Source organism: Rhopalosiphum maidis, chromosome 2, assembly GCF_003676215.2.
Source record: "Rhopalosiphum maidis isolate BTI-1 chromosome 2, ASM367621v3, whole genome shotgun sequence".
In the NCBI taxonomy this organism is placed as follows: Eukaryota; Metazoa; Arthropoda; class Insecta; order Hemiptera; family Aphididae; genus Rhopalosiphum; species Rhopalosiphum maidis.
The window spans coordinates 92,189,118-92,216,699 of NC_040878.1; the positions used below are offsets into that span (position 1 = coordinate 92,189,118).

Consider the following 27,582-nt stretch of genomic DNA (forward strand, 5'->3'; position numbering starts at 1 on the left):
GGTACATGCATTGATTATAAATGACGTTTGTCTCGATGACTCGGAAACATGAAATTTATTGCTTTATTAGGTTACACTAAAGAAAGCTACTCGGTGTCGTCCGGCAAGTAATCACGCACGTTCTCCGAACACGGCTGTAAACGCGCCACACGCGAGATGCTCATCCAGATCAGCGTCTTTAAAAACGCGTTTTGGACGACTGTGGTTATTGATGGTTAGCGGTACAGCTGTACAGGCGCAGGTGGTGGGCAGTATTGATAAAGGCTATGGTAATATATTTGTGTTGGAGATGGTACAAGGTGAGTTGCATGAAAAAAATGTCACTAATGTTGAAATAGAACAGTTATTTCCTGGTACGGTGTAGATGTGCGACATCAGCAGCGACCGGATACAGACGTTAGACATAAGTAGATATATGACCGGCAAATCGAGTGTTACGTAGCGTATCAGACCAGTTTATTTACTAGTAAAATTTATATTTGTTTTTTTCATAGATTTTAGGCAACAACTTCTTTTCAATTTTGATCAATGCACAGGTTAAAGGCAATAAAAAAAAAATTAAAACACGTTTTAAATATACAACACTTGCTAATGGTTGTTTATATTAAGGTAAACCGTAATTGTAACTATGAGTTAGCTCTTAACACTCGAAAATATTGGGAATGACAATCTGGATTGTAAAGATGTACCTATTATCATATTACGAGTACTCATAGGCGCCGCTAGGAATTTTATCAGGGGGTGCATCGTGCAAGTAGGTATACGCTAATTTCTAAATAATGCTTTTATACGTAATAATAATAATAATAGTTAAATACGTAATATAATATAATATAATATGGATAATTATGCAAAATAAAATAGTTTCAATACCATTCAATTTTTCTAATTTAATTTAATTTTTTGTAAAGTCAGGGGGGTGCAAGTGCACCCCCTTGCACCCCCCTCGCGGCGCCCATGCGAGTACTTATACCACATTTTTTTTATTATAGTTAATAATAAGTTCATAATAATTTAAATTTTCGCACCAAATGTATAGACCAATCATAGGGCCGGATTTATTCATGGGTTTTATTTCGTGTGTCGAATGGTAACATCATAGAACATGGTAAAAATATGGTACAACTATCTGATAATAACCATCGCAACTGACTCGCCCAATCATGATAAAACGATTGAAACGATAACAAATCAAAATATCTCCATATCGTAATTAACGAATGAGCTCTCTCCAACTTGAAAACTAAATTATATTTTTAATATAATATTATGTCACCGGGACCGGAATATGGTTGCTTTTTGGCTTTTAGAATACTATCCACTATTTTCGTACAAAATGGTTATATTCATCCTGATGAATATTTTCAAACGACCGAAATCATCACTGGTAAGTTTCCAAATAACTACTCAGTTGATTGAGCTATTGAAGTATCTTATTCTTTATGTCTTAACTGTATGTTTTATTTTGAAAAAAATAAACAAACCTTTTATAATTATTTAAGTAGGTACCTAATCTAATAAATATATTATTTTAATTTAATTTTTATTCACGTAGAAAATATTTGATGTGTGCAATGAATGTCTCTATATTAAAATTAAAAGATGATTTACTTTTCTTGTTGTTCTAATTGATTATTTGATTAAGTAAATTAAGTTGATTACTATGCTTATAGTAAATATATAATGTAATTTACAGTTTCCGAGTTTTATACAATTATTAATTCTTGGTTTAAAACATAATTATAAAACTAATAAATCATTTATTTTTGTATCACAAAACTGAACATTTTTTTGCAAAATAAAATATAGGTACAAGAATAATAAATAAATAATTTTGATTTTAGGTGATGTCTTTGGAGTTGTTCATAACCGTCCTTGGGAATTCAATAAGGATGCACCAGTTAGAAGTATAGGTTTATTATATGGAATTTTTGGCATGCCATTATATATTGCCAAATGGATTTTTAAATTATATAAAATTCAGTGGAATCCTTTTCTATTGCTGTTTGTTTTTCGATTAGTTACTTGTGCAGTGTCACTTTTAACCGACTATTCACTATATAAGTATGGCAATAGTATAATCACAACATATTTTGACTATTTGAATGTATATTTTTGAAAACAGAATAATATTATCGATTTAATATTTTTCAGGATTTGTAAAATACTCAAACTAAAGTCTAATAGATATTTGTTACTGCTTTCAAGTTCTTATGTTATAATTGTATTTGGTACAAAGACATTTACTAACTCTTTAGAATTGGCTTTAGTATCTCTTTTGTTATGGAAAGTTGTTGACAGTATGACTGTTTCAGATAAAGTAAGTTAATTATTTATAATAGTATATGTTCTTTTTAATTAATTTTTTTTTTATTTATCATAGGTTGTAGCTGTTGAAAACGAAATACGAAATATGTATGCATTCCGTACATCAATAACAGATAAAGTAGTGATGAGCCGTAAGCTACGTCTATTACCTAGTCATCATTTTTCTCATTGTTTAGAAATTGGTACCATTTTAGCTGTTGGTACCTTCAATAGACCAACTTTTTTACTATTTGCTGTTACCCCTATTTTCTATTGGGTTTCCAGAGGATTTTCTAAGAACGATGATCGTTTTATAAAAATATTCAATATACGTTTTATAATATTATTTCTATGTACTCTGCCTGGAATATTTACGTTTATACTCATTGATTCATTTTACTTTGAGCATATAACAGAAAACAAAGCCAGTTTGGTCATAACTCCTTTAAATTTTATCAAGTATAATATACAACCTTCAAACTTAGCTGAACATGGTATCCATTTTCGAATAACTCATGCCATCATAAATATGCCATTGCTTTTCAATGTCTTAGCTCTACTTTTTCTAGGACGTTTACAATTCAATTCTTTGATAAAAATGTAAGTATATTTGTTTCACAAATAAAATGTTACAACTTTACAATTTATATTCATATTGTTTTACTAATTCATAAATATTATATATTCTTACAGTATTTTAAATCATCATTACCATTTATTACCAAATATTTATGAAGTTAAAACCTTAATGATGGCTAGTGTGATCGTTCCATTGTTCCTGTTATCAATTTTTCCACACCAAGAGCCCAGATTTCTGTTACCTCTTTTATTACCAATTGTATTTTCTACTTCCAAGTATTTTTCTAGTCATTACATGAAGAATTTCAAACACATACTTCCTGTTTGGTGTTTTTCTAATATTATTGGATTTATATTTTATGGTTACCTGCACCAAGCTGGTATTACTCCGATGATCTCACATTTGTTTCAAGATATTAAACATGAAACTAATACATATATAATTCAAAGTCATACATATTCTATTCCTGTTGGATTATTAATGGTCCCTCAATTAAACGAAAGTTTACTATACGTGTAAGTTCATAAATTATATTGTTTGTATTATTTATTTTAAAACAAAGTATTATATATCATAATTTGTTAAGACATATTTCACTAGTTATTCACTGCTTATTTATAAATTAAACTCATATTAGAATTTGTTTTAACTTAAAAATATCTAAAATTATTAAAGTATAAATTATTCACTATGATGTGAAACTTATTGTTATAAATTGGGTTCAGAAAATCAGAAGTTAGCTAAAATAGAAAAAAGAAAAAACTTATGTATGCAAAAGAAATTTTCACAAAATCCCCCCTCTAAAAAAAGTATTTATTACTTCTTATCAACATTTTTATATTGCTGGTATACTATAATCATATTAAATAATTGAAAAAATGAATAAGAAAAATCTGATGTGTAGAAAATTGGTTATAAAATTATATTTTCAAATATTTGGGAAGTTGTATATTAAAATATGTAACATCAATTATAAACATACATTTTTTTTTTAGATGTATATTATATTATCATAATACACTTTTTACACAAATATAGAAACGTACATTGTTTTAAAATTGACAAAATATTTTTTTAAAGTTTTGGTTTTTAAACTCATCATTATACATAACGGATTTCTAACTCGATTTACTATAAACTGAGAGTATTTAGAAAAGTATGCAACTCTTACAACTTTCAAACCCTATTTATCAAAAATATACTTATTATTATATAAATATTTAATAATTTATTACAGGGGCGTCATTTGCGGTACGCAAGATATACATTTGTGTACTTAAAATTCTAAATTGTAAATTTTGGTCTGCAAGGCACATCCACATTGCCCGCTCGGCCACGTCACAATAATGTCAAATATGTGGAAAAAAAATTGAAATGACGCCCCTGATTTATTATTGTATATATGTTTACTGATAATTGTTTTTAAATATTTTAGGAATCAACGTCACATCAAAATATACGATCTTGGTTCATCATTGGATCCCAGTGCATTGTATGACACTGTGATGAATATTAGTAAACATATTACTCATAAAGAAGAACTTACAGTCTATTTTGCAGTATCTGGTCCTTTAACTAAGCAATTTGAATCAGTTGGTAATTTGTCTAGTCTTGCATACACAAAAAAAATGTTTTTTCCGCATTTGTCAACGGAATCGATGCGTTTTTATTTTAGATCCATGATAGATTTATTGTACCATGACAATATGCCTTATATTAGTTTAACAGAACTTCGTGATATATTTTCGCTTGTACTTTATAAAATTACTATAAAGACTGAATTACAATACAACATTACATAATTATTATTAATACAAATATGTTACTTATTAGTTATTACGGTTTTAATTTCTATATTTTTAAATACATTTTCAATATTTGTATTTGATTACAATATACAATTAAAGTTCTATAGGTTACTATAAAGTAATTAGTGATTACCAGGGCTCGGAACTTATAGCACTTAAAATCTTTAAAATAAGTGATTAAAAAAGCACTAAAAATATAATTATAAGCACTCAAATAAGCATTTAAAAAACTTAAATTTGACCAAAAATATTTTATATGATAATGTAGATACTAGACATAATTTATAACTGTGCTAAAAATAATATAATTAAAGACTGCACAAAATATTGAAACAAAATGATTAGGAAGTTTCTAACCAAAAAATCAAAATAAATCTTTATAATATAAAAAATCAAACTTCACTTTCGAGACATTTTGCTTTATTGTTTATAGATTTTCCAAGGGATTTTCTAAAAAAAAAAACATAACAACTAGAAAAACTAGTCAAAAAAGCAAAAATATTCAGAAAAACTGGAAATAACCATGTTTTTAAAAAATTGTTGAAAAAAGCACTATCAAATTTCATAATTGAATGTGTTTTAACATGACATACACTTCCATAGCACTATGCTACATTTTAAGCCAATCCATAAAAATAAGCAAATGCTTTAAGTCTGGAGTCCTAGTGAATACTATTACTTTAAATTCAGGATAACCAAAATGCAAATTCTAGTCATTCATTTTTACTATTTATGGTTTCCTGTACAAACTTTAAGAAAGATATTATGGTTATAAATGGAATCTACAACCTATTTTTCAGTTGTTAATGCTTATCTCTTAGCCAAATATTCAGAGAAAAATATTTGGGTTTGAATTATATCATAATTTAATTCTAAATAGTTTAAGTAAATTGAGTCAACTGTTTAGTTGGTATAAAAATCATTCTAAAATGTTTGATGGCAGTATGATATACTTCATAACTGATATTTACTAAAATAAAATATGCCTTGTATGTTATTACCTATAGACATTAGATGGTATAATATATAAGTGTAATATTAGCAAAGGATACATTTTTTTGAATAAAGAATAAAGTATATTCATAATTATTGTTTTTATCTGTTAGGTAGATGGAAAAGAGAGAAATTCTATAATATCTTTATTTTTGTGTACTTCTATGAATAATACGGAACTTTGGGACCTTTATTTGCCAAAAGCAAACAAATTTTTTAATTCAGTTCTGCAATAAGAGAATCAATTTTTTGTTTAAATTAAATAACAATTAAAAACCCCACATTTACATAACTAAAAATAAGTAGTTTCCATTCACTAGCATAAAAAAATTAAACCATTCTTAAAGTTTATACAGAAAACCAAGAAATATCCAATGTAGTAAAATATTATTTAAATTCAAGTTAAGTATTTTTGATAATGATAGTGTTACAATGAAGATTGCACCGCAAATAAAAGTAGTGTTAATAAATAATTCAATTTTATTAAAACATTGAAAAATGCACAATTCTTGCTTATTTTTTACTTATTATGTTAATTTGAATAGCATAGGAAAGCATTTAAACAATTATTTAAGAGCTATAACATATTTCTATTTTTATCATTAAAAATATTTTAGTTTCATTATTCTATACTTATTTACATTGGATGTAATTACCTTACATGTAATTTATGTTTGTAAACATTTTATAGTTTCAGTGTTGTCACCAATAATTTATGGAAATTGTATCTAAAATAATTAAATAGTTGACTAAATAATTTTACTTATTAGTATTATACTATTATAGATTTCTATAAAAGCCTATTTTATTCGTATGTGATATTTTTTTTTTTCAAATTTTCATTATTGTGTAATATTGATTTTTAGGCTATAGGTATTTTAATTTTGTTCACTAATAATTTACTTTATTTCTTAAAAACATTTTAAGTAAATTTATTTTATTGTATATTTAATAATAAAACAATGCATTAAACTATAATATTAACTTCTCCTTTAAAATACATACATTTCCAAACTATATTATAAAAATAAATAATTTTTTATTTATATGAAAATAATATATGAACTTATAAATTATATAAATTGATGAATTTCTAAACTATACTAAACAATAATTTAAAATATGATATTCATATGTTATTATTTTTCTCTAAAGTTCCAAGGATTTCCAGTTATTTCTATGGGTTTTTATATTGTTAAGTAGAATATTTTTGGATTCTAAGTTTAATAAATTTGTCACACACAATTTTGATATCGGCTTACCAAGTAAAGATTTAGAACACTGTAATAAACATTTTTTTCTATATACTGAATTATTATGTGCATCTTGTTCATATAAGATGAGTCGTCCATTAGCTAAAGTACTTAACCATTGGATAAGATATCCGTACATGATAGGAGTCAATTGTATACCTTAAAACACATATTTTTTTAATAAATATTAAATAAATATTTAATAATTTTTACCGTCTATGTTATTAGAGTAGAACTTTGAAGACACGATTATCAATTCAGGGTTATACTCATAAGCAATTGGTAAAATCAGATGTTGCATCATTATAGTAAATTCTGCTTCATTCAATACTTTCTAAACAACAAAAATATGTAGATAAATTATAAAATCTGATCAAATTTATAACCACTTATTGGTTACTACTTTTGACCATGAAATATTGATATGATTGTTTCCATTTAAAATTGTTGAGCTATTTAATAAATCATGCATTGAAATAACTAATATTTGATTAGTAGATATTATTTCTGTAACATTTTCATTCAGTTCAATTATTAATATTCTGTAACAAAAATTTATACTGTTATATACTTTTATAATATAAGTATTAAATTTATATATCTAAACAATTGGGTATGGTATTTTAATAACTTATTTATTATCATAACCTTTTCAAGTAATATTTTTTTATGGCATAGTTGGCACCAATTATGGAAGTATTTAAAGTACATGAGATTTCATTTTTCCTAAAGCTCGCAGTTGACAACGATACAAATATCCCAGATTTAATTTCATTGTTAAATATTGAATCAATAATCTGTTAACATTATTTTAGATGATAAAATATGATTTTTAATAAATGTGATTTAATAATTATAATTATTAACAACCTGCAATAGTGGTCCAATAGAAAAAGAAAATATATTAAATACTGGATTGTCTGAATCATCTTCAATGAATTTATTGTTAATGCTGGTAGTACTACACTGCTCTTTGTCAATACATTTCTGTTTATTTTTTATTTCTTTGATGTACTCAGTTGAATAAACCATATTAAATTCTTCAATTGTCAATTGACGTTCCTATAAACAATTAAAATGTTATTCATGATTGATTTAAAATAATATAATTTATATTGATAATTTGACAACATTAATATTTTTGTCAACCTAACCAACACTGTACTGTCAAGGGAATTTAATTAGTTGGTAGTTATAACCAACTTACCAATTAAATATGAAAAAAGTAATTGAGTCTATAACTGTAAAATTGTTGGTTAAAAACATATTAAATATTAGGACATTTGAATTTATTACAGTATTCTAGTTGTTATTTACTTACTTAAAATACATTTAATTAGTCTTATATATTTATAAAAAGTAATTATTTTAATTAATAGTAATTTAAAACATAAAGTTACCTTTAAAATATGTAAATTTCCAAGTTTTAATTCTAAATATCGATAGACTTCACTATTTTTTAAATTGTTTGAATGCTCAACTACATTGGATGTTAAACCAACTTTAATTTTTGGATTGAATAGTTTGGTTTCTTTTTAAACAGTTAAATTAATAAAGTATTTTTAGATCAAAATATATAACATTGTATACCTGTAATAATATTGTTTAAAATTATATCAAAACTTGAAGTATCAATTTTTGGATACATATTCCTTGTTTGATATATTTCTGGCTTTTCATCAAAGAAATTGTAATGAATTTCTGGTAGATTTTCATTGTAAAAAATATTATACTTGAAGCAATCCCAATAATGTCTATGAGCATAAATCACATTACTTATGGTTTCCATGACACTATAATAACATGCATTATTTAGATGGTTTGAAGTCATTCATTCAACTAAATATACTAATTTAAAACTATTAGTTGATTTAAGAAATTTAAAAAATGTTTTTATACAATTGAGTATATTTTGAACAGCATTTTATATAAAAAAAAATAAAATCTAATTTGAATAATGTTTTTAATGACAAACAATAGAATTTTAAATTTATGAAAGTGTAGAAAAATATTGTGTGTATTACCCTTAATAACATGGTTCATTACTATTCTAATCTAAATTTTGAAGAATTCTTATTAATAGTAAAAAATAAAAATTGTTAAAATCAGATTTAGTATATTTCACCTTTTACATGGTTGTTGTAATGACCCGATGACTGGACATGGATCTCCCAATAATGCCCTTAATGTCAATGCTGCACTTTCAGCCAAACTCTTCAAGTAGTAACCCCCCTAAAAAAGTCTTCTGATGAAGTTGAATTTTATAGAAAATATGTTGAGCTTACAAAATACCTCAAGTATAGAGACTACTCTACCACAGCAAAGACTCATCAGTTTTTGTGTAATATGAGCATAAAATGCTGGAGTAACTAACATTTCACCCTAAAATAATAGATTTAATTAGTATATGTAATAAATGTATAACATTTATATATTAATTGTATATTAAATAAATAATAACATTAATAAAAATAAATTAAATAGGTACTTTAGGATCCCCAATGGCTGAATCATATCCACTTGAAATTATTATGAGATCTGGAGAAAACTTTTAAATAAATTATTATTTAGCCAAATTGATAATTATGACTAGTATTTGTTATCATAATTGGTAGGTTTTTATTATTATTATTATTAATTACCTCAGTTGCTAAAGGAATTAATAAGTAATGAACTATAGCCAAATAATCTTCATTTTTCATTCCAATGTCATTTAGTGGAACATTCACATTGAAACCTGTACCGCTCTCGTTGCCTATATGATCAAAATCACTTTCTCTTAAATTTGGCCAAAATTTTCCATGTTCATAACGATGTATAGAAAAATATAGCACTCTAATTGAACAATTATTATTACATAGTATAATCATAAATAATAATTAACTAAACTGTTAATAAATAGATACCTTGGGTCTTCATAAAACATCTGTTGAGTAGCTTGACCATGGTGAATATCCCAGTCAACAATAAGAATTTTTTGGATAGCTGTTTTATCCAATAAATATTGAGTAGCTATTGCAACATTATTAATAAAACAATAACCGCAGTATTCAGTCTTCATGGCATGGTGTCCAGGAGGTCTAACAGTGATTAAATCCAAATACATTACATACATGTTACAATTTCTTTTGTACAAATTATAAATACATACCGAACAAAGGCCATTCCATTCTGTACACGACCATCTACAACTGCTTTGACTAATTCAATTGAACTACCAGCTGCAAGTAGGGATTGTTTGTAAGTTGACTATAAGCACATAAAACAACATAGGTACTTATAGTATATTATAATATACATTTATTTTATAATTTGAATAGGCATTTTAAATTAAATTATGATGTTTATTGTTTATATATCTTAAAAATGTATTTATTTACAAATAAAATTATGTTCACAACAAATTCCACTTTGAACAATTGATAAAAAAAAAAAATTTGAAAATTGTTTTCAATTATAATAAAGGAAGATTACCTACTTTATTTTTACTTATAAAGTTATAACTTATTTATTTTCCCAGTATATCTCCCAATACATTTTCAATAAAAATTACAAAGATACTTAGAGAACTTAATTTAAGAAATTTAAGAAAATAAATAATTTTTTTTTAATGCTGCAACCCATACTAGGCAAGCATAAGTTAGTAGTGTTTTGAATGTTATTTTAGATTTTAAAAACTATAATCTTATATTATTATTTAATGTATACCTATGATTATATTTATCTATTTACTATTTAAGTACATAATTTGCATCAAAGTATATAGTATTTTAAATATTTAATATTTATACATTTAATTTTTTAAGCAACATACATGATGTAAATATATTGAATCATATCTTGAAGACAATTCTTCCAATTCTTCATCGTTGTAGTGCTCTGTACTTTCTAATAAATCAATATGTTCTGCCGTATGTTTAGACAGTAATTCTTCTTTAGTGGCTTGGCGTGAGGATATTTTAATGCACCGATCGATCAATCCCAATGAATTACAACTGTATAAATTAATTAGTATGCTCAAGTATAATTCAGTATTTTAATTATTCCTGAATAACAAACTTACCGCTCTAGTACAGATGTATATCGCTGTGGATTTTCTGAATAGTACTCGTCCCATAAGCATTTGTGTGTGGTAAAGTTGTTGTCATAGATGACTCCGGTCATGATGTCTTAGACAATTGAATGTGTAATGGGTATACTTAACGTATAACACAACAGAAGACCACTGCAGGCAAATCAGAAATTAAGAAATTAAAATGTACAGAAAAGTACAAAAGTAAGTACCTAATTACTTTAAAATATAATTATTTATATATTAGTTGTATATATGACAGGTACCTATATTGTATAAATTAAAACATAAAACAACAACTACCGACTACCATTTAAACTATATAAAAATCATTTGATATTACATACTACACATATTATGTCATTTATAATTTATCTAAATGAATATTTATTATAATAGTTGAATCTATTTTAATTTTGATACTGGAATGGTTTGCAATTAATGGTATCGCCCATCGCATCGATGCAATTAAAGCCCCCCCCCCCCACTAAGTTTCGATAAAACCAATAGGTACCTCTACCCATGAAAAGATTTTGAGTTAAGTACCTACTTGTTTTTAAAGAATAAAAGTATGTTTTGTTACAACTTATAATTACATATAATCGAAGTTATTAGTGTAGACTGTAGCCCCTGGGTTTTTGCTTTTTAAATAATACTCAAGAGCGTCTACGGAAAAAAAATAGTTGAGAACTTGAGAACCACTGAGGCACTGACTCGGGCAATATTAGGTACCCATAATTATGGCATATAATATGATTAATATGTAAACACGAGTGAACCTACTCGATTTCAATAACATAACTGAGCTGACTAGCTAAGTAACTGACTGATTAAGTGATTGGGCGGCAATCGCCGATTCTACGATTAGTGGTTACTATAACTGTCTGCTGAGTGCTGACTACTGAGTAATCTATACTGATTGCCGATTGGCCTAAAATTATAATATTTTGTACCTATATTATGTAGATTGTAGACGATGGACAGTGGACAGCCGACGGACTCGACAGGCTACAGAGTATAAATAGGTAAATGTAAAATATAATTTGATAAAAGTTTTTTTATTTTTACGTATAAGCTAAAGGTATTATATAATTATGTTTATGTTTACTATTATTAGTATTATTACGACTTCAATAAGTTATTCAAGACTTTAAAATCATGTTTATAGAGTTGCTAGAACGAAGAATGTGTACCTAATAAAAATATGGAAAGTTACACAATAATAATATTATAATATAATTTAATATGTATATTATAATGAATAGAAACATAAAATTATGTAAGTCAATTGGAACACTTTGATTACTGAACTGTGGTAATTAACACCTAATAAGACTATTGAGTAATATTTACCTTAAAAGAATGATAAAGGTACTTTCCATTTTCCTCTAAATATTAAGATTTTTAAATTTATTTGTTTAAATGTTTGATATACGAAATTAAATTTTACACTAATAGACATTAGTTTTATTTGTATATTCTCGGCTCTCGTGCTGTAAAAGCGTTTATGATTCCCCTAAAATTAATAGAATACAGGTAATTTAAAAATTGACAATAATTTATATATTATAATATTATATTTTGATTTTATGTTATATCATAATTCTAAATCATTTTAAAATATAAATATTTTATCGCGAATTCGCGACCCCCCATTTTTAATTTTTTTTTTAATGCAAACCCTTTCAAAAAAAAAAAAAACGTTATTTTATTCATCAAAATTTGATTTATATATGTATACTACCCAAATGACTCCTAGGTAAGGACAGAATATTATAAATATTTTCGACTGAAATTGTTCAAATATACCTACGTATACGATACGAGTTACAAACAATTTAATAATCTAGATCCGCTATCGATAAGATTTCGCTCCTCGGCATGTTATGCTATTGATATAGAACAAAATTAAAAATTAAAACTTTATTTTATTATTAAATAATATGAAAAAATCATTTCGTCTATTATTTTTGGCGACTCCCAAACCTATCATTCGCGACCCTCAGGTTGAAAACCACTGGCGTATTGACTATTATACAATATATACATTACGTTCTTCATATTTCTTATTTCTTTTGTATATTAAACTTATAGATGACCCAATTAATGTAATATTTAAACACATACGGTCAAACCTCTATTTAACAAAACTCTCTATACAACGAAATATTTTATAAAGTACAGTACAGATTGTATGCTATCATACCTCGTTAAATGTTATTACCCTAGATCATTGCTGTCGATATTGTCTGATGTTGATGTATAAGAGACGATTTATATAAAACCTACTATAAAATCAAATATTGCAAACTAGTCGTCGATGATCGTTTTTGTGTTGTTTTTTTTTTATTTTAGTTTTAGTTCATTAATACGTATGTATAATACATAAATTATTGTATAAATATATACATACATACATACATATTTGTATACATTTTGAACAGTAAAAATTAGTTTTTTAAGTAAAGTGTAATATTAACGAATTTTTTTCAAAGAATCATACAAATTGTTGAATAGAGGTTCAAGTATCAAGTGTATAATGTATGTACAATATGTTGTTTATTGTGTATAGTGATATAAATGTATATAATAGTGTAATTAATACTTAATATTTTTTCTATAATATCTATACCTATGGCTATGCCTAGAAATGTATACATTATAATAGGTACATACTACATGTAATATATATATATAAAATCTTATTTGGGAAAAAGGTAATAAAACATCTATCGATCATTAAGTGAATGGTTATTAACATTATTTGTTCCAAAAGTTTAGTTAATTATTTTTTTTAAATTGAGCAAATATTTTTTGAACATGTATTATCCAAGGTCATACTTTTTAAATGAAAATAATATCCAAGTATAATTAGAAATATAATCTTTGAAATAATTATATTAACGTATTAATAATATAACGGCCAATTACACATTTATTCTTTATAACTAAATAACTAAAAGTAGATTTGGATAATATAAAAACATTAATACTTAATATTTAATAATTATAATAGAGAAACGAATAAAATTAATTGAAATACCACAAAAACCAAAGAAAATACCTTAAAATTACTGCACCATGTTTTTTTTATTTATTTGAACATTATTTTACGATCGGTACGTTTTAAATTAGTTAAGTATTGTATAAAGTAAGGTTACTAAAGACTAAAGTAGTAATTTTAGTAAGTACGTAAATTTAATCATGTGCTATAATGGGTCATTTATCATTTTAAAAAACCAAAATGTACCTACTTATATTTTAAATTTTTTTTCAAGTTAAACAAATTTATGAAAATTTAACATTTCAACGTGGTTGTTTATTTATATTGACATAAATTCGTAAGTATTATGAGTAGGTACTACAACGGTATTCACATAATATATTGTACAGTATCACCTTTTTTTATATATATATAAGTATTAAACGTATAATAGTTATTTTATATACATTTGCATTTTATTATATTCTAAAGCCATAATAAATATAAATTATATATTTTGTGTATATACCTATCCAAACAATACTTAATTTCATTTAGTGTGGAGATGATAACAATAAACATTTGTCATCGATACCCTTTATTCGTCAATCGCCGTAATATATACGCCGTATACTATACGGTATGCCTGGCCGCCTGGGCATCAATAACATTTAACTGGCACTTTATCTGACTATTTTTTTTTTCTCACGATTCCCAATCGATTACTATCTGCATTTGTTAACATTGTAAACGCGTTGTACGAACCTCCCATGTAGGTCCCCGGATATACCTATTGGATTCTTTTCCACACAATAATACACAGGTACACGCTCAGGCATTTATAATTAATAAAAAACAAAACGTTAAACCACTACAAGGAATATTAACATAATGCCTATAGTAGGTATAGGCACAAAGTTTTTAGACACTATTTGTTAATTAATTAATTACCACCGTGTTGTTGGCGACTAGTCTTGGATAGATATTTATTTTTGTGCGCCATTGCGTGGATCGTGATGTTGCTTTTCCCTTTGTCTTTTATTTTTATTATTATTATTATTTAATATATTTCTTATTCTTATTATTTTTTTTTTTATTAAATCTCGATTTTATCAGCGAACACGCTACACATACACGCCGTGTATTTTCGAGGTGACAATAATTGAATCCCAACGACCACACGCATTGTTCTGCATTCTATTAACGATCAGAAACAGTAGCGCGTACGGAATCGCAACCCTCTTGAGTCATTTGAAAATGCAAATTTCGAAATACCACAACGGTCGATTAAAATCAGTTAGGAAGGCGTGCTAAAGCAAAATAATATTATGATGATGTAAAGTGGCGATTAGAATATATTATGACGTATAATAATATGATAACGTTTCTGTTTTTTAAGCGTTTTATAATTTTCTAAATGTAATGCGCACCTACATAACTGACTATAATTATTATATTTTAATAGATAGTTCAGCTTCGAATAACTCTTATTATTTAACGCGAGCTTATAACATTTATAGCTTCTGCCATTTAATATTTAAAAACTGAATGAAAAAGCAATTATAATTTGATTATAAATTTTTATAGGTACCTAGTTAACAATGTTAAGATGTATAAGTATCTGTTATAATTTATAAGTTAGATAATTGGTTACGATATCACCATTACTGTACTAAAATTTTAATAAAAAATTCATTAAATAAAGGTATTTAATCTTTTTAGTGGTTACAAACAATATTTTGTCAATATGTATAAATGTAGGTAAGTGTTTAAAAATGCTGAAATGCATCCTATATATTTTTTTCATGTAAATTTAACACATACATTTAATACATTATACTAAATTCATCATTAACTAATTATATAAGTAAAGAATAAAGTAAATAAATAAATAATAGACGTAGTAATTAATTAATAATAAGAAGAAAATAAACAATTAAATACCATGCATTACATAAATAAATAGTATAAAGTTTATTAACTTAATTCGTAATTTAGTTGAGTAAATGAAAATAAGAAGTCAGAAAAGTTATAAAATTGATAGTTCCTATACTAATATGACTATATATAATGTTAGAATAAAACATTCTTGTAAATTTATTGTTATACAACTAAAAATTTTAAAATAGGTATATACATATGAGTCTATCAAAGTGTCAAACCATTTTATTCAGAAATCCGAATACATGTGTTTTAAAATGTAGGAAGGTTTATATGTATTGTATATACTTACTTACACATATTAATATGAGATAATGATAACCAATTTCTATGCAAATTAGTATTGAGCTTATATATAAATATAAATATAATATATTTACTTACATAAGAAAATAAAAATGTAATTTTAGTGTTCATGTATATACCTATAAGATTTGGTATTTTAATGCTTGTAATCGTCGTTCTATGTTAAACTGTGGTTTTTATCCTAATAAAATAATAAAATAATGACTAAACATTTTGCTAATGACGTCGGGATAAACTGAGGAACAAAGGTCTGGGAAACTGTATACTTATCTGACAAAAATATCTGTTTTTATTGGTCAAGGCGGTGCGCATCATGTTTTTTCGGTGCAACATTAAAAAAAAAAACTTGTTAGTTATAAGTAAAATGTTAAACGTTTAATATTATGATCGGTGTAGAGCTATGTTGTTTTTCTCCGTTTTCTTTAATTGTGAACTCCAGTCATGCTCGTTTGTGACTATAAAAATTACCTATTTGTGTCATATATCAACCTCAAAGAAACTCATACCGACAAACTTACACGTCTAGCTATACAGTAACATGCACATATTACAATATATATTAAATAATATTATTTATATATTTCTTTTTCTAAGATTTTTCTAGTCATATGCGACCATAACGTTTTTTTTCGGGGTTGATACGAATCTTTATGTTTATCTTATTATATTAGTAATATATCAATTTAACGCCATGCTATATATAATATGATGATGGCTTACATTCTCGCATTATTTAAAGATTTATTTTAAAAAAATTTCATCTATCAGCAATCAGCGTGTACATAGGTATTTTTTAAATTTTTTAGTAAATCAAAGAAATTAATTAATTTTAATATTTCCGAGTTTTTTTTCCTGAAAATATATTTTTAATGATAATAAATAATAATAGTTATTATTTCAAAATTTTACTAAAACTATGTATTCGTTAAGTATAAATGCTTTGGTTTTATTTAATTTTATATTTATACGGAAATACTCCATTATATTTCAACTACATGACGTAATAGATAATTAAATACTTAATAAATTTAAATATTTATTATATTGCTTGATTAATTATTTATTTTATTCACTCAATATAATGCATACAAAATATAAATCATAGAACAATTTATTTACCTATAAATTATGTACTTACATATTTTAAGGTATATTAAATTCAATTATTATAATTTAATAATCATATTTATTGTATTCCTCGCATTGAATTAATATTCGATCAAACGTAGGTACAATTAATGAGAAATAAAAGCAAATTATTATTGTTTTTGAAATTCCTTATTATGCACGCAAGCACGTCATGCTTATATATAAAATTGGGTATCCGTATATAGGTGGGTCCCCTGTAGTACCTACACAATATATTATTATAGACTCTATAATAATAAAATTATAATATGTTAGGAATATATATTGTGATTTTTCCTAGTTGTAATATCAATGAAAACATATTCGAAATTCTTTCCAGTGATGGTGGACATATCAAACGATCGGTGTAACGTTCAGAGAAATATGTGTTTATATGTGACAAGTCCAATGGAATCACCCCCGTTCGTTTGTATATATATGATCGGGTCCAGCGTCTTTCGATTATTTGACGCACAAATACTTTGTCATTGTTTAAAAACTCGGTGAACATCATTAGTTTCACGAAATGGCATTAAAAAAAGTCGTTCCGTAGACACGCGGTGATAATAATAAATGACCTGTACCTGCCGGTTGTACACATTAATTTACATACAAAACTGTCCGATGTCGTTTACGTGCATCTGTGTTGGATTCTGTTTACGGTATTCCGTATATTCTTGATCACTGCCAGCTAGAAAATACGGTTGTTTGTACTTATATGCTATTTATATGCATATCAAACGAGTATATTGTGGTAAAGTCGTTAAATACTTTTTGAATTTATATACTTTAATTAGTTTTGTGAAACCCTATAACAAGTGACAACAATATATAAACCTCTGCAGTCTACACCTGTATATGTATTATTTTAAATATACTATGTATTGTAATCAAAGTTAATTGATTATTTATTGCATTTCGTTTTCTTACTAATTAATAACATATATTTCTTTGAATATAGTTACACTTTTTATTTGTAGCTATAACTAATACTGAACAGTATTACTATTTTCTATTATAATTTTAAATTACTATTTATCAATACATTTTGGCTATACTTACATTATCTATGTAATTTTATTATTACCCATAAAAACTAATAATATAACTACTATGTACTATAGTACCTATAAACTATAATTCTATTAAGGTAATATGGTGTACAATATTTTACTCAAGATGTTTTTACTATAAACTTTTAAAAACTTGAAGCAAAGGTAAAAGTAATATATTGTTTTTTTAAAGTTTTGTTATAGATGAGACGTAGTCTTGTATCGTGTATTTTACCTTGGTTAACAGTTGAAATTGTGTTCCTATTAGGACTTAACACTAACAACGCAGTCAAAAAAGCAATGTTGCAAGAGTTTCTGCGGTAGATTCTCTTATTATTTATTAACGACCTAATCGAAGAGCAAAAAAAAAAAAAAAATGTAATGATATCGTGATGAGCGATTTAAAGCCAAATATTAAATATTATGAACGACAATAGAAAAAAGCTGCGGGGCGTTTGCTTAGTCACTTGGGATTGCGGTCCTCGGCAGGTATCCTTGTCATCACTAATTTCTAATTATCGGTTCATTGACTAGCCGTCAAAACGTTGCTATGGGCGGTCTATTGTGTGATACTGTGAATCCTATAGTAAAATTATTGACCTGGCATATTTTTATTTTTCAAGCCGGATCGTCCCACGCTCAATTAACACTCAATATATACGTTAATAATAATAATAATAATAATAATAATAATAAATAATGTTACATCTAATAGTAAAAGTGCCCATTTACAACGTTCGAACTTATTATATGACAAGTAATTATAATGTGAGAATTTATGTATAGGTATTGATTATGTCGACTTTACTAGGTATAATAAGTATAGGCACACATATTATACCAAATATTACAGATTGGTTGTGGCTATATCAAATTTAAATGATTTAATAATCAATGGACAATTCAGTTTAATAAAACAAAAATAGTAGGTAGAATAGATGGATATACTGTTTAATAGTCGATTGAAGTTTCACAAATACTTGTGAAAAACATATATAAAACAATTGAAACAAAAATAATATTAATAATGATTTTATCAAAAGAATTAACTATTTTCGAAGAAAAATATTGTTTATAAATTAAAATTTATATGTATTTAATATGCATATAATATATTATAGTTGCATAGAAATTTAAGCTAAACATATATCTCACTTTTTTTTTGTGTCTAGTATATTTTAAAATTGTATGGACCGCAAATATTATATAAATACATTTTTATTAGAATATATTATATTATAGATATTGTCTAATATATCTCAAAAAATAAACTTATAAAAACAACAAAAAAATATTTGTGTTATTATTATTGATTATAATACATAATCAATGGTATTGTTTATACATGTGCGTCACAGTGTATCATTTTTTTTTTTTTTTTTTAGGGGTTAGCATCAGGTTACATTTAAGCACGTACATCAATGTTATTATTTCACATTTTTGATGAAATAACATTGTACCTTAGTATCTAATAAATACAAATATTTAAACATAATAATAGTGAAAACCTATTTAAGAAATATAATAGATTTAAGAAACATCATTACGATAATGCTAAAATGGTAGGTATATCGGTATATGTCGCATGTTTTCGAAACACCCCCCTTGATGACATGGTTACGCCAAAGATTTTATTATTATTAAACCTAACACATATTTACGATATATCTTTTATTTACTATCGATCGACGATAAACATTTAAACAGAATTTTTATCTAATGTATTATTATATATTTTATATTGGATAGGTTAAAAAAAAAACAGAACATTTATAAACTTTCGATTTTATTTCGGAGATAGATATATATAATTTATTCAATATGTGTCTAAATTAATGTATTTTCGTATATGTATTAAGTTTTGGCCGTATCGGATCATAATCTCGACCAGACGGACGCATGTAATAAAATGTCTGTCAAGTTATAAATGTTTTCAATCGGTAGTATAGCTTTATTTATTAATTCATCATGATATATAATATGATTAAAATCGTATAATATAATATTACAATATCGTCAATATCAGCGATATAGATTTAAAATTTTATAAAGTTTCATCTGCAGTGCGTCGCGTAACGGTTTATGAATAATGTATCTGAGAAATTACCCTTAATTCTTAAGTCCAATTGATTTATGGTCGGGAGTACATAAGTGATGTGTATAGTGTGTATATTTATAATAACATGCGAAGTTTCTCAATAAAGTAAGTTAGGTTATACAGTATATTTTGTATGTATGAAAATAGATTCGCATGATGGATTTATATCGCAAAACACAAACCTATCATACAGGGTAATCCACCTAGCAAGCTTAATCTTTCCTTTCTTTATTCTTTTAATAATGTATTTCTTTTTTAAATTTTTGTTTTTAGTAGTTTTAAAAATATTGAAATAATTTATTTTTTATAATCAGATTTTTACCTATTAAACAAAATTTGAAACATTTAAATCGAAATTGGAACGAGTGTATAGTTTCTTGATACATTATTGATAGTAAATATTAATTCCTTATTATATTCTATAATGATATAGTCTTTGATAATAGTTTTAAAGAAAATATGGAATAGATGTAGTATATAGTCTATATAAGTAGGTACCTATATACTTAAAATACTCAGACAATTTTTTACAAATTACATTACATTTTTATCAAACAAAAGATACCTATAGCCAATAGGTAACCTACTACATAAATATAAAAACATCATTTTATTTTTTAATTTATATGCATGTATAATATCATGTACTATTATTCTTAGACCTTAGTACCTATACTCAAAGTTTGAAACACCTAAAATACTCGTTTAAATTTCGGTTTCTATAGGTAGAATATCAACATTTAAAAAAAATCCATTCCAAAAATCAGAATTTGACTTAATTTATTATTAAAGGAACAAATTCATGTATACTTGACGAATCACACTGTATATATATGCTGGCTAGTCTTTGTTATGTCTATATATAATATTATAATTTATAATATATGGTACAGCGATTGAAGAAATATGTCTCTCATAATTGGTGTGCCTAAACGATTGCATACTCGTCGACGATGATGCAATGCTATATTATAATATTATATACATATATTTATAGGTAAGATTCATAAAATATTTATAAAATCTGACGGAATGCACAGTCATGCATATTTAGAAGATGAATACACTACACGGACTCCGCAGTGTGTTTCGTGATCTCGAACGTCCGAATAAGTTTATAGCCGCGAGATTAAAAAATATATGTATGTATACGTAAGCGTGTACAGTGTATACGTATGAAAAGGAAATAGATTGTTTTGCGCGCGCGGAAGTCTAATGCTGCAGTGTGTGTGCGTGCGTTAATAATAATCGTATATTTTACTATTCTACACAATAGATAGGTATACCTATATCGTTACGACTTACCTAAGAATACATTATTACTATTATAACCTATTTCCGATTGTCGAGAAAACATTAGGTATATAATATTACACACACAACACAACGCTGTAACTCAGTGACCGGAAACGGTCTGCGGAGTGTGGAGACGGCGTGCGCGGCACAGTGAAAAGCGCCACGCGATGACGTACGAACCGAATATTAATAAAGATAATAATAATAGCGCGTACAATATAAATTTATAATTTATATTGTGCGTGGCGGCCGTCGGTCTCGGGGCTTTGGCCGAAATTTGCGGTGCTGTAGTTGGTGGGTACGAACACAACACGACGACGACGACGACAACAACAACAACAACAACAACTACAACTACAATAATATAATATTATTATGTATATTATATTATAATAGTCAATGGGGCGGTGTGTATGTATTATTATATTGTGTTCCGCAGAGTGTATATATATATATACATGCTCAAGTATAGAACAACGATAGTGACATATTATTATTATTGTGGGTATACATCGTGTTGTGCTGTGCGCAGGAACCGTGTGCTGAGCATCGGCCGGCGGAGAGGTAGACGAGAGCTGCGGCGGCTGCAGCAGGAAAACGTCGTCGTCGTCGTCGTCGTAGTCGTCGTTACATATTATCATGCGGGCCGCTGGTCAAAGAGCCGCCGACTGGTTAAAAGCTTGACAGCAGACAAAAGGGTCCGTCATGCGTGATCGTCGCTGATAATGAAAGTTTTCTGCCGTACCGCCGAACAATCGGAATCGCTGTAGCGGGCGGTGTGTGTGTGTATATATATGTATATTATAATGTGAAGTTTGAACGACACTGCCGCGTACACAATGCCCGCGTTTAATTAACGTCGACGACGACTATACGACAACGACGACGGAATAATATTAATATAATAATATAATATTATTATTATTATTATGTTGTGTACGCGACGCGAAAGGGATCCTCTATTGTAATATATACTACCTATGTGTGTGTGTGTGTGTGTGTTTAAGTGAACTTTTGTGCGTCCCACATTTCGCCGGATTCTAGGTTTCGGGCGTTAGATAGATTAATGGTCCCGCAGCGCAATGTGACATTTTTTTTTTGTTTTTGGAACTTTATTATTATGCTTACCGATATCGTTTTTTTTTTAAAAAAATATTTTTGTAATATTTAAGTATATACTGTGATTATTGCGTTTTTGCAAAAATCAAAATGTATACGATTTTTTAGGCTTTTTCGGATTGTAAAATGATGTGCTCGTATATGTGTTTGTGTGGGGAAACCACGTCACGGCTAACACGCCTAATACTGGGCTTTCAATAACTGTACATTCGTTTGTAATTATAATGTAAATAACAATGGGGTAGATAATTTTTTTAATTTAGATACTTAAATTTTACGTGAACTTTAAAGCTCGAGTATCCTCTTTAAATTTTGATTCGTTTAATTATGAAAAACCAATAAGCATCGTCGTATTGACATTAATAATTAATAATCAGATTTAATTTATAAATATATAAAGTATTTAATTTAACGCCTTTTTTTTTTTTTTTTTGAAACCCGACGATGTAGTAGACAAGCGCAGTCAGAACAGTTGGGGTCTACTATGTTATATTTTTGTCATACGAAAAACTATTATTGTATACATCAAAATACAGGTATGCTATAAATTATTTACTTAATAATATTATCATATCATTGTAAATTTAAAAAATACAATGGTTGCTGTTTTTAAAAAATATAATCACCGAGATGAAAAATGATTTTAAATTTTATTTAAATCTAGATATGAAATATTGGCGAAAAAATACAAATGTAATGTCCATGACATCCGGGCTCCTATGTACACTAATACACTATACCAGGGGTGGCCAACATGACTGTGTATGCGAGCCACATATATTAATACAGTTATATCAAGAGCCAAATTATCTAATCTGTACTTTTATACCACAAAATTAATAAAGATAGCTAAAATCCAATAAACATATCAATTACGAAATATGAATTATAAAATAATAATAATAAAAATATTTTTTTTATAAATGTATGCAAAAAAAATTAAAATTTTGGTTTTTGTAAATAAGACCGCGAACCATATACGTCGATGAAGAGAGTCGCAATTTGGCCACCCCTGCACTATACAGTGTGATACTGTGATTCAGCAAGCATACTTAGAATTATTTTTGAATTTAAAATCTTGTTTTTGGAATTTTTAAGTATACTATAACACCCTATTTTTAAATTCTTAAGATTTACTATTTAATGAGTGACACAAACTTTTATTTTTTAAACGAAAGCCCCCTTTTTACTGTAAATTATTTAATGAAAATGTTGATGTAACTAATTCAAAATTCAAACGAGTAGTTTTCCAGTCATTAAAATATTCATATTAATGATATAAGTTCTTAAAACGAATTATAAAATATTAAATATATTTAATATCGGATATAGTACTTAGGTACTATACACAAAACATTTATTTAAATTATAAATATTAATGTGAATTATTAAAATTTTTAAATTACCATACCTCCACATAGACGATACAATAATGGGGACCAATCCGTTCTAATACCAAAATATAATAGTACATTATATAAGTGTAATTTAGTATATGCATACAGGGTTTGACAGACATAGCTGACAAATGAAATTAATTATATAATAACAATTTTTACAAAATTAAATTTTTTTCTTTTCCATACTACATTTTTATATTTATGTATGTGAATGTTTTGTACATTTGCAGTTTAATCATTTATATTCAGCGTAAAAATGTAAAGTCACGACGGTCACGTGTTAAATATTTTTGAACGATTACACACATATAAATATAAATTTTTCTGTTTTCATTAGTTTTCAAAATTCAGAAATGTACTTTTTTTAGGATTGAGTGTTCGTAGGTATATGGATGTAAATGTCTAAGGAAGTTTTATAGGCTGCATACGTGATACGTCATATATAATATAATCATCAAATTATCCAATAAAATAAATAAATTAGTACTACACTGCAGAGAAATATAAATAAAAGTGGTAAATTGATGTTGATCGAATATGGTCGCTGGAAATTGGAATCATGAATTATTAAATTTAATGGAAACCTGTAGTAAGACAATTCAACTGTAGAAAAAAAGGTTTACACTGTCCTAATTTTGATCTCCGTATCAGATATGTGTATCATTAAATATTATTTACGATGTCTATGAACTTTGATCAAGATTACAGGTGTCATTGAATTATGATTTAAAAATTTAAAATACTTTGTTTTCACTTAACTGCAGCTTACTGTTGTGGGTATACACTCGTAATCAAAATGTAAATAATTTGGGCAACGTATTACTTTAATATGTATAAGTGTATTTAGATACAATCTAGTGATTTGAAATTATTATTGTAATCATATTCTCCCCCGTAGAATCTATTGTTATAAAATAGGCAACGACAATTTTATTTTCGTATTTTAATCTAGGCGTGTGCGTTCAATGGAAGTTAGAAATAAAATAGGAACCTATATATAATAATATATTTGTACCCAAGTAAAATAAATACTTTTTGCGTCACATAACTGTATAACATTATATATTACCTTTGCTTTAATCGGTATTAAATTATTAATATTACACGGTTACAACGTGTAATATTCTGTTCTATACTTATGTGAAATATAATCTCAAGAATTCAAGTGTAAAAATTCGCCGTTTTGTGTTGTGGTATTCATTCATATTGAGTCTTCGTGAAGTAGTTTTGATATCACAACCAATGGAAATCTTATACGGGAGAAAAAAAAATCTTCGACCGCCGGTAACCATATTTTTTTTCAAAGATTATAACTTTTAAGTGTCTAATTAGAAAATGTCTGACGATAAAATATAATATATATATATTTTTTTCCGTATAAAATATGTTTTCGTTATATTATGTCCAGCCCGCATCATAAATATCGAGGCGGCGTTCGGTAAAATGTGCGTGATTTTTTTTTTTTCATACGTATACCTATCTAATTTTTTGCGCCACCAGTTTGTCGTTTATTAGACACGTTGATTGATGGACCCCGATGTCAAGAATCACGTCTCGCACTCACAATGGAAAAACAAGCGCGTCCGTTGGCAATAATAGTATTTATAAAATCATTTCGTATTTTTTATATGAGTTCTAATATATTTCATACGTGCGTTCTTGTCAAGACGGGTCGGCGGAGTTGCCAAAACACGGAACTATGCGGACAGGTTATAAGCTTAAAACATTACACTATACAGCCTCCATCGGCATCATACGCACTGCAAAGACGAAATCTATTATAATTTTGATAAAAAAATATCGTCTTCGTGTTCCGATTATGCTCTGACGTTTTTTCCCTTCTTTTTTATTTCATATTTTGTATAACACAAAAAAATTATTTTTTAAGAACGCATTGTCTCAGAATTAAAAGTTTTAAAAACTTGTACGAAATAATAAATTGGATTTACAGTGGGTAGCATAAATATATTATCGTATTGTTTACTGTTGTTTTATTATTTTATAGACATAGCTCGTAGTTATATACATCACCTGAAACTTTTTTTTGTCACATACATTGCTCAATAACAGTACCTATATACCTATATATGATTATAATTATTATTACATATTTTTATTGTGTTTAGAATTTAGAACAATAAATATTATGTATTTATGTTGCATCAATTATTGAATAATTTAGCAAATTATAAAATAATTTACCCACTAATTTACACCAATAAAATTTAAATTGTTATATTATCATAATATAATACCTATTTATACGATTGTACCTGTACCCTACTACCTACTACCTACTACCTACATATGATAAGTTATTTTTTAAATAATGATTTTGGGTTCAGTTTTAAATTTGAAAAATTAATATTAATAATGTGCGGAAATATCTCCAAAATTGTTGTTCAAATATCGAGATAGTCCAATGGTTAACTTTGTCTTATATATTATTATCTTTAAAAAAATTCACTTTACAATTAATTTGTATACTAAAATAAATAACGCACATAATACCTTTATACTATTGTATTATAACCTATACCTACATTTATACGTTTTTAATTGACCACGATAATTTATTATATTGACTTGATAACTGCATTGATATAATGATATTATATAAACTCAACTGTTGTACAATCTACCGCATGTTTGCATGGGTTTCCATGAATGGACGGACAGTAAATTGTGCTCTTTTTCACCGTCATCATAATATATTGAGTTAAAAGAAGAAAAAAACTTCACGACCCGAGTGAATACAATCAAAACGAACGGAACTCGACAACCTGCAAAGACGAAGTCATTCATTAGATATATCGGCTTTCGTGACAGTCGTGATGTGCCTTCGTTTCTGTAAGCTACGCATGCGTGACGTGGACCAATTCATGGACAGCGCACATGTCATGTATGTCACAAGTACCGAAGTCGACGGATCTTTTTTTTTATCATTACATTCAATGGGTGAAATTATCGACCGCAATCTGTTTTTCTTTGCACGGTAGCCGTTTCTTATATATTGCTGACCAGATCGATGCATACCTAATGATCAGGTCAATGAGAGCAAAGCACGTTACACGTATTGTAAACTTGCAACACACGATGAAAAATTAAAAAATCTAAGTACAACGTCAATTGATTAGACCTATGATATATTTTCAAAATGCTCTGAATAATTGGTTTTAACATATTATATTAGTCAATATTATTTATGGCCGTGACTCTGTTAAAACCAAATGTATATAGGGGATA

At 26.7% G+C, this 27,582-nt stretch overlaps 2 protein-coding genes across 5 annotated transcripts; one reads left to right on the forward strand and one right to left on the reverse strand.

Annotated features, from left to right (window-relative positions):
* The first annotated feature begins 1,214 nt into the window (after positions 1–1,214).
* LOC113553550 (GPI mannosyltransferase 4-like) lies at positions 1,215–4,964 on the forward strand. The gene is made up of 6 exons (XM_026956923.1): positions 1,215–1,387; positions 1,845–2,064; positions 2,155–2,320; positions 2,384–2,907; positions 3,001–3,402; positions 4,323–4,964. Exons 1-6 carry the CDS (start codon positions 1,270–1,272, stop codon positions 4,687–4,689), a joined length of 1,797 nt encoding a protein of 598 aa, XP_026812724.1. The 5' UTR covers positions 1,215–1,269; the 3' UTR covers positions 4,690–4,964.
* Positions 4,965–6,837: 1,873 nt separating this feature from the next.
* LOC113553320 (histone deacetylase 6-like) lies at positions 6,838–11,742 on the reverse strand. 4 transcript variants are annotated; one of them, XM_026956597.1, is made up of 16 exons: positions 11,610–11,742; positions 11,005–11,166; positions 10,756–10,936; positions 10,093–10,190; positions 9,848–10,021; positions 9,584–9,776; positions 9,430–9,489; positions 9,234–9,323; positions 9,067–9,173; positions 8,532–8,734; positions 8,342–8,472; positions 7,812–8,003; positions 7,590–7,738; positions 7,345–7,483; positions 7,155–7,275; positions 6,838–7,100 (listed from the first exon to the last, which is right to left on the reverse strand). In XM_026956597.1, the coding sequence occupies exons 2-16, from the start codon at positions 11,103–11,105 to the stop codon at positions 6,838–6,840; spliced, it is 2,202 nt and encodes a 733-aa protein (XP_026812398.1). In that variant the 5' UTR covers positions 11,106–11,166; positions 11,610–11,742. The 4 variants fall into 4 exon arrangements, with proteins under 4 accessions (XP_026812398.1, XP_026812399.1, XP_026812397.1 ...); XM_026956598.1 differs by lacking the exon at positions 11,610–11,742 and adding an exon at positions 11,564–11,608; XM_026956596.1 differs by lacking the exon at positions 11,610–11,742 and adding an exon at positions 11,280–11,322.
* Positions 11,743–27,582: the final 15,840 nt, after the last annotated feature.

Coding starts and splice junctions, on each gene's coding strand:
- LOC113553550 (XM_026956923.1), top strand. CDS start 1,270: ATGTCACCGGGACCGGAATATGGTTGCTTTTTGGCTTTTAGAATACTA. Junction 1,388..1,844: donor AACGACCGAAATCATCACTG/GTAAGTTTCCAA, acceptor TTTTGATTTTAG/GTGATGTCTTTGGAGTTGTT. Junction 2,065..2,154: donor ACCGACTATTCACTATATAA/GTATGGCAATAG, acceptor AATATTTTTCAG/GATTTGTAAAATACTCAAAC.
- LOC113553320 (XM_026956597.1), bottom strand. CDS start 11,105: ATGACCGGAGTCATCTATGACAACAACTTTACCACACACAAATGCTTA. Junction 10,937..11,004: donor TATACATCTGTACTAGAGCG/GTAAGTTTGTTA, acceptor TAATTTATACAG/TTGTAATTCATTGGGATTGA. Junction 7,484..7,589: donor AAAAAATATTACTTGAAAAG/GTTATGATAATA, acceptor TTTTTGTTACAG/AATATTAATAATTGAACTGA.